General features: G+C 36.6%; 1 protein-coding gene across 2 annotated transcripts in view; it reads left to right on the forward strand.

Annotated features, from left to right (window-relative positions):
* MAPK11 (mitogen-activated protein kinase 11) overlaps positions 1-4,769 on the forward strand; it is a 44,543-nt gene extending 39,774 nt beyond the window's left edge. For both annotated transcript variants that reach the window (XM_032221417.1, XM_032221418.1), the window contains exon 12: positions 3,890-4,769. In XM_032221417.1, the coding sequence (XP_032077308.1) occupies positions 3,890-3,963 (74 nt within the window). In that variant the 3' untranslated portion in view covers positions 3,964-4,769. The remainder of the gene's footprint in view (positions 1-3,889) is intronic.
* The last annotated feature ends 7,612 nt before the right edge of the window (positions 4,770-12,381 follow it).

Here is a 12,381-nt window from a genome sequence, read left to right on the forward strand (position 1 = left end):
GTTTGGATCTATCTGATCTTGATGAATATAAATCACCCAGACCTGATGGATTACACCCCAGAGTTCTAAAGGAGCTGGCAGATGTTATCTCCTTATAAAAATCTTGGAACATCAGAGAATTACATCAAGATTGGAAAAGAGCTGACATGGTTCCCATCTTCAAAAAAGGGGGAAAAACAGACCCAGGAAACTACAGACCAATGAGCTTAACATTAATACCTGGCAAGATAATGGAAAAAATAATAAACAGAGCTGCGAACATTTAGAAACAAATAAAAATCATGCCAAATCGATCCTATTTCATTATTTGAGAAACTGAATAAATTACCAGACCAGCAAAATTCTGTGGACATAGTATACTTAGACTTCAGCAAGGCATTTGACAAAGTAGACCACAACCTACATCTTGGTAAGCTAGAAAAATTTGGGATAGACAGCATCACCATCAAATGGATTTGTAACTGGCTGACAAACCATACTCAATGAGTCGTCCTTAATGGTACTATATCTATATGGAGGGAAGTAAGCAGTGGGGTATCACAAGGTTCCATTTTAGGCCCAGTACTCTTCAATATTTTCATAAATGATTTAGATAAGGAAATAGCAGGGGAATTTATCAAATTTGCAGATGACACTAAGCTGGCAGGAATAGCCAATACCCCAGAAGACAAACTCAGGATCCAAAAATATCTTGACAGACTTAAACAATGGGCCCTATCCAACAAAATGAAAAGCAAGGTTTTACACTTAGGCAGGAAAAACCAAAGGTGCAAGTATAGATTAGGTGAAACCTGGCTCAAAAACAGTAACTATGAGAGGGACCTTGGAATCCTAGTGGACAATCACTTAAATATGAGCCAGAAGTGTGCGGCAGCAGCCAAAAAAAGCTAATATAATCTTTGTTTGTATGAACAGAGGCATAGAATCCAAATCAAATGAAGTATTAATACTGCTTTATAATGTCTTAGTAAGGCCACAACTAGAATACTGCATCCAGGTTTTGGTCACCATATCACAAAAAAGATGTTGAGACTTTGGGAAAAGTGCAAAGAAGAGCAAGTAAGATGATTAAAGGCCTGGAAACAAAAACATGAAGAACAGTTGCAGGATTTGGGTTTGGCTAGTCTAATGAAAAGAAGGCTAGCAGTATTCCAGTATCTGTGAGGTTGCCACAAACAAGATGGGGTCTATTTATTTTTTAAAGTACCAGAGGGCAGAATAAGAAACAGCGGATGGAAACTAATCAAGGAGAGAAGCAACCTGGAATTAAGGAGAAATTTCCTAACAATGAGAACAATTAACCAATAGAATAGCTTGCCACCAGAAGTTGTAGATGCTTCATCACTGAAGGTTTTTAAGAAAAGACTGAACAGCCACCTATCTGAAATGGCATAGGGTCTCCTGCTTGAGCAGAGGTTGGACTAGAAGATCTTGAAGGTCCCCCCCCCGAGCTATTCTGATTGGATACACACTGCCAAGATATAATGCACTAGCTTTAACCTACATTCTCTTGATTTGCTGTTGAAATAAATACATAAAATAAATACATAAAGGAGTTCCCCTGCTGACCTTCTTCATACCAGCATGTGCCATTTAGCCATGGTGTAGCACTGGCAACTACTAGTGCACACTATGTCTACAGTAATTCCCCACTGAGTTTTCATCCAAACTGTTGCAAGAGCATATAAATAGATTAAGGAAATTACTTTGTTTCATAACTTCTGGTGTGTATCAAGCTTCAGGAAATACTTTCCAGTAACGTTTTCCTTCCTTTAAAAATGCCGGAAAATGCTAGAACTATGTGAAAAATTGTTTTAAAAATTGGTGGATATGGGTAATAAATGGATACTAGACTGTTTAATTTTTTTCATTAATCTTAAGTACATTTATTGAGTGCATCATTAAATGCATATGCTTTCAGGATTCCAAATGCTAAAAAATTGAGTGTCCGTAAAGTCTCACGTGGATCTTTCAATAATTTTAAGGGTTATTTCTTTGTCAACTTCTAAGAAACCAGATTTTTTTTAAAGTAAGGGGTTATTACTATTTTTTAAAAGCCTCAATGATTCCATTTGTTTATTTGAACTAAAGCCCTAGACAAAGAAACTCTGAAATCTCCTTAAGGTCTTTGGTTTTGTTGATATTTGAACTTCCAGTGGTGGGATCCAGTATATGTCTTTCTAGACATGTGTAGTTGTACCAGGTTTGTGGTTGTCATGGCAGGTGTGACACTCCAAGTCACCCTTGACTAGGCAATTTCAATATGTATATTCAATCCCAAATCAAGATTTCTATGGTAATTGAGTTACTATCCCAGAGTTACCCTTACTAGTGACTAATACCCTGGAAAAGAAACCCATGCAGAGGAATGGATGGCATATGGGTAGTTTCCTACATCAGGGGTGTCAAACTCAAGTCCTGGGAGCTGGATCCAGCCCGCAGGGTGCTTAGATCTGGCCCACGGAGCTGCCCTGGAAACAGCGAAGGACCAGCCTGCAGTGCCTCTGCTAGTGAAAACGGAGCTCACGAGGGCCACGTGCAACTCTCCTGAGCTCCATTTTCACTGGCAGAGGGTTGCAGGAGGCCATCCGAGCCAAAAACAGAGCTCGGGAGTCCGTTTTTGCTAGCAGAGCATTCGGGCCACCTCAAGCGCCCCCAACATGAGTGATATCGAGCTGGCCACATCCGCCCTGACCAGTGGTGGGTTTCAAATTTTTTTAGAACCTCTTCTGTAGGTGTAGCCTGCTTTGTGGGAGTAGCTTGCTGGTCATGTGACTGGGTGGGAGTGGCTTGGCAGCCATGTGACCAAGTGGGAGTGGCTTGGCAGTCATGTGACTGGGTGGGCATGGCCAACTTGTAAAATGTGGTGAAACTCACTTAACAACGCTTTTGCTTAGCAACCAAAATGTTGGCTCAGAAACTCTGGCATTTGAAGCATGCAAGTCTTAAAGCTGTCAAGTTACAAGACCCTTGCACCCCTAACCTTTTAGAAAAAAACCCCAGGGGTGTTCAAACTTAACAGCTTTAAGGCTTGTGGACTTCAACTCTCAGAATTCCTCCTCTCGCTCTTCATCTTGATGATGTGCAGACAGATGGGGGGAGGGAGCTGGAACCGGTTCTAAACGGCACTGTAGATTTGTGGAACCTCTTCTATAGAAGAGATTAGAACTGGCAGGAACCCACCCCTGGCCCTGACCATGCCCACTCTGGCCCTCCAAGGTCAAACACAACCCTGATGTGGCCCACATTAACCCAGCCTCCCATTTGCAGCACCCCTCATAATGAGCAGACTATCAAATAATGCTTTTGAAAAGCAAGGTAGAAATCTTATTTTAAAAGGTTCACTAATTATTACATATCCTCCAGTCCAGACAAACCTGGCTTGGAGAGATTAATTCCAGATCAGAATTTCATATAGAATGAAATTCTCAATAATGGAAGTTTTTCTAGCTATTCAAAAATGATATTTGGGGTCCATATGCATCATCACCAAAACATTCTTGGTTGGACAATTACATGAAGAGGAGGCCAGACACCAACCTAACATCCTTTCCCTAACTTCCAAGTTGCAGTCCTACAAAATATTTCCTGCAGTTTTCATGTATTTCTACTCCTTGAAGTAATTTTATGTGAAAGCCGCACTGTGTTCATAAACCTATATGACAGTATAGTAATAAGAAGAATCTATATAGAAAATAATAAATCTGAGGCTGTAATAATAAGTAAATTAAGCCAAACAAAATGTTCGTACTATAGCAAGACGTAAGCATTTCTCATAAGATCTTTTCACATTTGTGGATTTTGTTCACGTCCTATAACTTTTTAACTGCTAATATTTCATATTAAAATATTTCACATTTTCTCTCTTACCTTTGCTCTTTTTTTTAAGAACTAACATATGAAGAAGTGATCAGCTTTAAACCACCTGACTTGAAGATGGATAGCCTTGAAATTGAACAATAAATCCAGACTCCTCTTTTTGCTATGCTTTACCCTGAAGACTATAAAACATCTAGCACTGCAATTCAATTTCCTATATGACAAGCATAGATTTTACAATCCAAAGATCTTGGAAAAGCTACAACAATGCAAGCAAAACCGTCTGAAGAAACATACATTGGGAAGGGAATTGTCTTGTACTACGAATGTAATAATTGCAGAACATTAAGTACTGCTTCATTGTGAAAAATGATGCACTGAAGTTTGTCTTTTTAAATTTTTTCTTCTCTGCATGTTCCCAGTGTGATGCCAAAAATTGTGGTTGTTTTTTTTAAAAAAAGAGATTATTTTCTCAAATTGTATAGTTAACGCATGAATGTATGTGAAGACAAATAGAAATCCATAGAAGCAATTTTGTTATTTTTAAGCATTAGGATGTTTTTCTTCTTTTTTAATTTATAGTTAGTGCCATTAGGAAAAGGAGCCAGTGTTGTAAATTAGACATACAGTAAAATATACTTGTAGTTTTACCTGTAGCAGTTTCAAGAACATGAGTGAGCAACAATTACAAATCAGTCAAATTTATTGTTTCCTGATAGTATTAGTTTGTCATTGTTTCTCCTGTAGTTGTAGAAAAGTGCAGGACACAAGTTTTATTGGGAATTTTGCACTACAGTACAGAGATCCACAGCATGAAGTCTGGAGGAATAGAGTTATGCTTGAGCTCTTTTGAAGGTAACTCTTTGCTAACACAATTTTTCCTGTAATTTTGCAGTGCCTCTCTTTCCATCTTCTTGTCAATAAACTGTTTCCTTTTCTAAATTCCTATAGCTTTTGTCTGGAAGTTGCATTTTAATCTAGTGAATATGGAATACTATGAATGGACTGAAAGAAGAGAGAGTTTCTGGAGAAAAGTTTCTTCATGGAAATATGTTGAGTACACTAGTGGGCAATCTAGCACATGATATTAGCTAGCAAAGCATGATTACATCGAAATTGCAGGACTATGGTCATTTAAAAAATGGTGTCTCCTGCGAATAACTTGTGAACTGGGATCCAAATGAATCTTTAATTTGCTTCCTCCATTCACCCTCATCTTATAAGATTGGGATTTCTTGAGGGAATACCTGGATGTTAAGATCTTCCTCAGCTCTCTTGCTTTGTCTGTGAAAATAAGACTAAATATCTGATGGCTAAGAATAGCTTCCTGGAGATCCCCATTGAACAAATTACAGGAAAAATTGAAATCCAGATTTTTGATGAAAAGAATGTGCACTGATTATCCTAAAGGGAATAGCAATAAACAATTAATTCCTATCTCCCTATCCCAATGTTTTGTTTTGCAAGCTTAAAGTAATGTAGGCCACTATTGCTTTGATATAAACAAAACAATGATAAAACCTACTCTTGAATAAAATTATAGGCAAAAATAAATTATCAAATACTAGTCATAGAATAATAATACTTTGTAAAGCATTTAACAGCCACTAACTTTGGTCTTTTTGATATTTTGCATTAAGCTTTACATTTTAAAAAAAATCTAGAACATTAAAACCATTGTAACAAGATGCTTGAAATTTATTAATAATTTGGGGATGTGATTTCATGGCATTAAAATGTTCTGGTAGACCTTCCCCATCTTAAGATTACAGTTGCCTCATACGTTAGCTGTCTGTGTTTAAAAGGCTGAAAACAATTTATCCCCAATCTGTGTATTGCACTATTGGAGAGTCCACCCAGCCAGAAGAGGCACCAGGATTGTTCAGATAGGAAATGAACTCTTACAGAAGAGATTTCTTGGGTCCAGGGAAGAAGCAGCACGAAAAACATATGAACTCCACCTTAATTGCACTAGGTTTAAGTTGTTCAGGAGAATTACTTTGACAGGATTTCAAGATTCTGTTTACAATACTCTAGTAATACCCTAATAGTAATAATGAAGATGAGGAGCTTTCCTGAAATCCAAGTCGGCTTGATGCTGCCATTCTGATCATTGTATTGTGTGCAATAAGCCATCCTTCGGCTTCTCCCATCTGTCTTATTTACCTGGCTGAGTGTCTCTTCACAAATCACAGCTGTAATTATTGGGGGGAAGCAAAGCAACACCTCTACTAGAGATTTCCTGGAGTCCAACAGGGAAGAGGAGATTTAAGATGACATGATGAATTTCGTTGTATGTGTAAACTGTGTATATACATACAATGACGACAAAGTAAAGTATGAGGAGAAAGGTTTCACCAAAAGGAAGCTAACTCCCTTGCAACTCCAGAAGAAATGCCAAAAGGCAATAATTGCAGGATCATTGCATGTGCTGGTCAGCAAAGTTAACTAGTTCATGACAACAAAACCAGCAGCATGATGGAGAAGGAGGAGTGCAGCAGTAATCTAGGCTGGTGCCAGAAACCTTTTTGTGCTGGAAACTCTCTTCCTTACCTGACCAACAAAAGAGGACACATCTGTGTATAGGATTCCCTTATTTTCAGCAGAATACTGCTAGGGGCACAATTTGTCCTCTTTCTAAATATGCCCTAACTGCTATGTTAAGATGTCTATCTAGACTCATAAATAAATCTAAATTCAGTTGTACTCTGTTAGTAAGTTCCCAATTTTACATAGGGCAAGAGCTCTCTTCTGGAGTAGGGGTTTACCAATCTCATCTGAGATGTTAAAATTATTTTCTGGGAATGCGCAGGGTAGATTTCTACAATTAAATTACATGGCTATACACCCAAACATTGGGGGAAAGCATGCCAAAAGCATTATTTAGGCAACTTGATCATTTTCAATTTCAAATAAAAACGTAAGAAGGCATCATATCTCATCAAAACACTAGTCCTCTTGATGCATTAGAAACTGGCACATGTTTACTTTTGTTTAGGAATCATGGAAAGCTGTTTGCAATGCTAGGCTATGGGATGTAAGGAGCAAGTAAGTCACAAGGCATGTATTGCATTGTTCCCCAAACATTTCATTCATTTTTTAGGATACTCCACTATCTTCTGTCTAAAGTGTCTTACTCTGCCTAAAGTTGGGCTTACCCTGGAACTTTTAGACTGATCTTATAGAGGACTTAGGGAATGGCCTGGAAGTGGAGGAGGAAGAGCTGCAATAAGATAACAATAAGATAAAAGGGGCTTGAACCATGGGTCAAAAAACTAAATTGAGAAAACATATCAGACAAACCCCTCTATATTTTACATGAAGATAAAATGGAGGGGAAAGGACACTTGGACTTACTAGATTCTGTTAATATAGCTATTGTACTAAAAATAGTTCTGACCTACATATGTCTTTGGTTTCTTAGTGTGGTCTTCCTTGTTAGGCTGACAGATCTGCAGGAACATTGGTAAGCAGTATTAAATTCTTGTGATTTTACATAAGGCAAATGACTGACACTATAAGGGAGACCAGACTAAGAAATAGACACAATGTAGACCAGGGGTGTCAAACTCACGCTGTCATGACATATTGTGACATTTTCCCCCTTCACTAAACCGGGTGTGAGCATGGCCAGCTCGTTAATGCATCCAGCCTGCGGGTTTGACAGCCCTGGTGTAAACCTAAAGTCCTTTTTATTAGAAGAATTATCTGAAAATCTGAATGTTTTTCAACTTTCTTATCATTTTATTTTTATGTGAATGGGGGGAGAGGATGCTATATGAGGTGTCTTCATAAACTACCCTCTTGAACTGGGTTCAAGTCACATCTATGTGATCGTTGCCTTGGCAATGAATCTTCCTTCTATTTCCCAAGGCCATCTTCTATATTCACTACAATGATTGATGAGAGTAATATAATTTTTTTCTGCCTACAATTTATGCTCCAATGGCCATACAAGATTACAATACTGTCATTTCAAAGTAAAATGTGAAAGGTTAATTAGTATTTGAAAGTGAAAAAGAAAACCATCACTAATGTCACAGAATAAAATCTGTGTCCTAACCTATTAACCCTGAAGCCATCATTATTGATCCAAAAAATGGCAGTTTTGTTTAAATTTCATAGAAATGAATAGGATTGAAGAATGTTGTGATGAAATAGTCCTGTTGATTTTAATGAGCCTTAGAGGCAATTAATTTATTCTGCATAGGGGTTAACAGATTCAATGCAATTATTTTCAAAATTATGGGGCTTAGTATTGAATCTCCACTTATTAACTTGTAATATTATAAGTGTAAATGTCATTGATCAATGAGGCTGGCTTCTAATTGCAATTCCAATTTTCGGTACTTGCTTGGAAATAAATCTATTGAAATTACTTGTGCAAACATATTCACATTAGACTTTGCATCCAATTGGAAATAAGCTTTTTTAAACACACAGAAGCAGAAGTATGATATGTTTATGACTGTGTTTAAGTATTAATGTCAATTAGCAAATGAATTGATGTCATTTTCCCCTTTATAGTCTGCCTTTTGTTCTAAGCAGGTTAAGGTAGCATCTGTAGGTCTTAGTCTATCACAATTCTGTAAAAGAGACTAAGCTGAGAAAAAGGGACTAAGCTGAAATCTCCAAGAGAATTCCATAACCAAGCGTGAATATGAACTTCATTTTTCCACAGCTTTTAAAAAAAAGTTAAAAATTTTAAGTAGCAATAATACAACATAAAAAGAGAGTGCTGTGTAGATAATAGATATAGATAAATGTCATTTCCATTTTTGAAAAAGTACATCAGTAGTGTGATCTTTGCTTGTTTTCTTTTTTTATCATAATCCTTTTGTTTAAAACAAGTGTTTTTTAAAAAAAAAATATTGTCTCTGAATGAACACATGATTACTGAGGTTATATAATTGTATATGACATTAGTAAATAATACCAAACAAAACATATCCAGTTGTTTTTATGATAAAAAACGTAAGTATAAATTGTTTATCTTAATCCCAAAATGTCCACTATATTGTTTTAAAATGTTTTAAAAATAAAAAAATCCTACAGATTATACAGATAAATATTTAGGTTCTGACTTCCTCCTTTTTGCACTTTAACCAAGCAGTCCCCATTGATGCAAGGTTTACAAATCATTCTTTAAATAAATGTTTATCAACCTTGGGAAGATGGGTGGACTTCAACTCTCAGAATTCCCCAGCCACTGTAATGGCTTTCCATTAGGAATTTTGGGAGTTGAAGTCCATCCACCTTAAAGTTGCACAAGTTGTAAAACATTACTCTAAATGTTTGTATTTATTTTGCTGTGCAATATACAGTAAAATATATATGGAAGCCAATATTGCTTATTTCCAGGGCTGTTCTGATATCCTAACCTACTGGGATTTTAAATGACATACTAGGATCAGGAGCGCCCACAGGGTGTGATTTAAAAATAAGGCAATATAATGGCTGTGATAGTGGAACCAAAGCTCTGCCAAGATTCTGTAATAAGCCATCTTCTTTGACTTCACCCTGTGGACATTCCTGACTTCAGCTCCAGTATTAGAGAAAGAACCCCTGCAACAGAACCATAATGTGCCCTTGGACATCTAGACTAGGTCAGGCATTCTGGCCAACATGGCCAAAGTGAAGGAAGCAAAGTATCCTGGGTCGGTACCATCTATGCAGCCATAGGTTCCTCACCATAGATTAAATGACAAAAAAACCCCATAAAACTGATTTTACACTGAGTATCTCTGTTACGCAGTGAGAAAGCGTTTGTTTTTGACAACAATGAGAGCCAAAAGAGGAAGAAGATTCTCAAAAAGGGCAAACTCAGCATCTTCCTCAAAGCCAGTGAGGACCATGAAGTGTCTACACAGCATGCCATTTTTGAGACGCCTCTAAAGTGAACTCACAAGAAAGCAAGCCTAAATTGTTTTGTATCTTGGCAGGATTTGAAGGCAGCTGAATAAATGGTTCTACCATAATCCACGGTATTAACAATTAATTGCTCACAGGTAAACAAAGTACTCTGCTTAGGCCCACTGACACAGCCTTGTTTAGAAAATTGGTCAAGGTCACTGAGCAGAAATTACTCTGCTGACACCATATTGTTCAATTATACAGTGAGTGTAGCAAAGTGCACTTTAATTATTGCTACTTGTGATATAATATTAAAATATAATTGATTTGTAGAGCTCCCAAACTGATCTAATTCGTTCAGAGTAGCAGCAGTCAACTGCAGTTAGTATATTGCAATGGCACACTAACAGCTGAAAGATTCATGCAGATGTAAAATCAGTATCTTATAATATTCACCTTCCTAACCCTCTCCCATGGCATCCAGAGTGCAGATTAAAAAGGGCATTGCTTCAATCGTTCAGACAGTGATGCTTTCTTGATATGCCTTTTTTTGTACTAAGTTTTTATTTTATTTTATAGTATACAAAAATTCCAATTTCAATTGAACAGTGTGTTGCCTGGGTACAAATCATTTTGGGAAATAATAATCAAAATGTTTATAACAATATTCATTGCATTAATATCCATGGTATTAATATTAATAACAATAATAATCATACTATTTGTTTAACTAAGTTAACATATCTTCCTTAAATTACTGATCTTTCCATATATTTCCCTGTTTCCAACTCCTGTTTTTGTCATCTACCCATTAATAAAATAAGTCCCAGGTCAAAAAATGCTCAGTTTCTTTCTTTTCCTTAATTGTAAGTGTTAGCTTATCCATTTCTGTATGGACATGCCTTTTTTAAAGTCCAACTCTCCCAATATTCCCATCCTGTTCCCTGCATTCAGTGGACAGAAATTATCCACATATAAAATGTATACAAATAAAGAAGTACAACTTCTCTTTTAATAAATTAATAGATGCAATGCAAAAGGGAAGTTTGCTTTCATAGTTAACCATTGTTGGCCCTGGATTATGGTGGCAGTTTAGAGAAGTAGGAGGAAAATGTTCACAAAAACCATTTCTCATGTCAAATTAGATCTTCCACGGAGCCATATTGTTGGAAGAAGTTGTGTAGGCCACCTAGCCAAATGTGACGTCCATGCAAAAATCCAAATTAAAATATCCCTAATAGCTCTGCAGATATAACCAGGAAACTGAATCTAACCACCACTCTTTTGAGTAATTGGTCCACAATCAACTTCCTTCAAAGTCTTCCTGCAATTTACCATAAATCCATTTTTCCACATCTTATCTTCTTGGATTATTATGAGTAACCCTTTTTCAGTGTCAGTTTTTCACACTTTTTGATAAATTTCAGAAGTGAATAAATGCAAGAAAAGTAAAAACTAACTCTGAAATATGAAGAAATCTCTTGGTGGACTATTTCACTCTCTTTGGATATATGATCCTTGTCCTTCAAGATTATCCTTATATAGTAAAGAGATTTGTGTAAACATAAAAACTAAGGAGTATTGCAAATGCTACTCAGAGACAACTAACTGCATTGGGCTTAACGCAATAGTAACTTCAGTTGGCAGGTTACAGCATCCCAGAAATAATGGGGAAGGGGAATGCAGAAAACAATTCACTATTAAAAGACACCCTAATACTGGAATGCACAACAAATTTGGTCATTCTCTCTGTCACCCAAGAACTAGAAATATATATCTTCTTAGAAGGTGTTTATCTAATTTATATGTATCTAATTCTCTCTCCTCTCTCTCCCTCTCTATAAAGATATATATGTACGTATATGTATGTGTGTGTGTGTGTGTGTATACATACATACATACATACATACATACATATATGATATATTTGTGCTGATAAATAAATAAAGGGAGACTAGTATAGATCTATTTCAAGCTATTTAGCTCTCCTCAGCTAGCCATACCCTTACTGGGATTTGAACCTGTGCTGTATTACATATTAGGCAGTTGTGTTAACCACTAAGCCACAAGGTTCTCCTCTTTTATCTTATATGTATCTTCTTAGCATTTAACCACAAACAGACAGTTCATTCAATATATCCCTGATCTAAAACTATGCAACAAAGCATAGCACACATCATCTCTGCCAAAGAAATATTGCAGACTACAGATGGAAGGTGCTCCCACGCAGATTTTATTTTGTATTTCTGTTATCTCCAGCTCTTGCTTTCCTATTGTCTATATTACTCAGATTTCTCATCCCATTAGATGTGTATCTTGAAGTACAACATTGGCTTGAGAGGGAAAAGGCTGCAATCAAACTCAACCCTTGGCCCAGATCATTTTCAATATACCGTAATAATATAGTATAGAAAGCTGGGCTTTCACCTTCCACTCTAATTTATTTTCCCAGCCTCAATAACATTAATCAGATGATCCCACTTCTATGATGTTGACTCAAAGTCTGGTAACAAATAGAAGCAATACACTTTTGAAAATCTTGCCCAAGATCAATTCTACTAAAGCAGGTTGTTCAGTCATCTTTTTTGTGCACCTGCTGTACTCAGGCAGGATTGTTTTAGGATCTTCTATTTATTGTTCTGTAACTAGAACTAGCATATAAGCCCAGAGGTACAATAGGAAATAGGTATTGGCAGTACTTTGTACAAT

This window comes from Thamnophis elegans, chromosome 7, assembly GCF_009769535.1.
Source record: "Thamnophis elegans isolate rThaEle1 chromosome 7, rThaEle1.pri, whole genome shotgun sequence".
Lineage (NCBI taxonomy): Eukaryota > Metazoa > Chordata > Lepidosauria > Squamata > Colubridae > Thamnophis > Thamnophis elegans.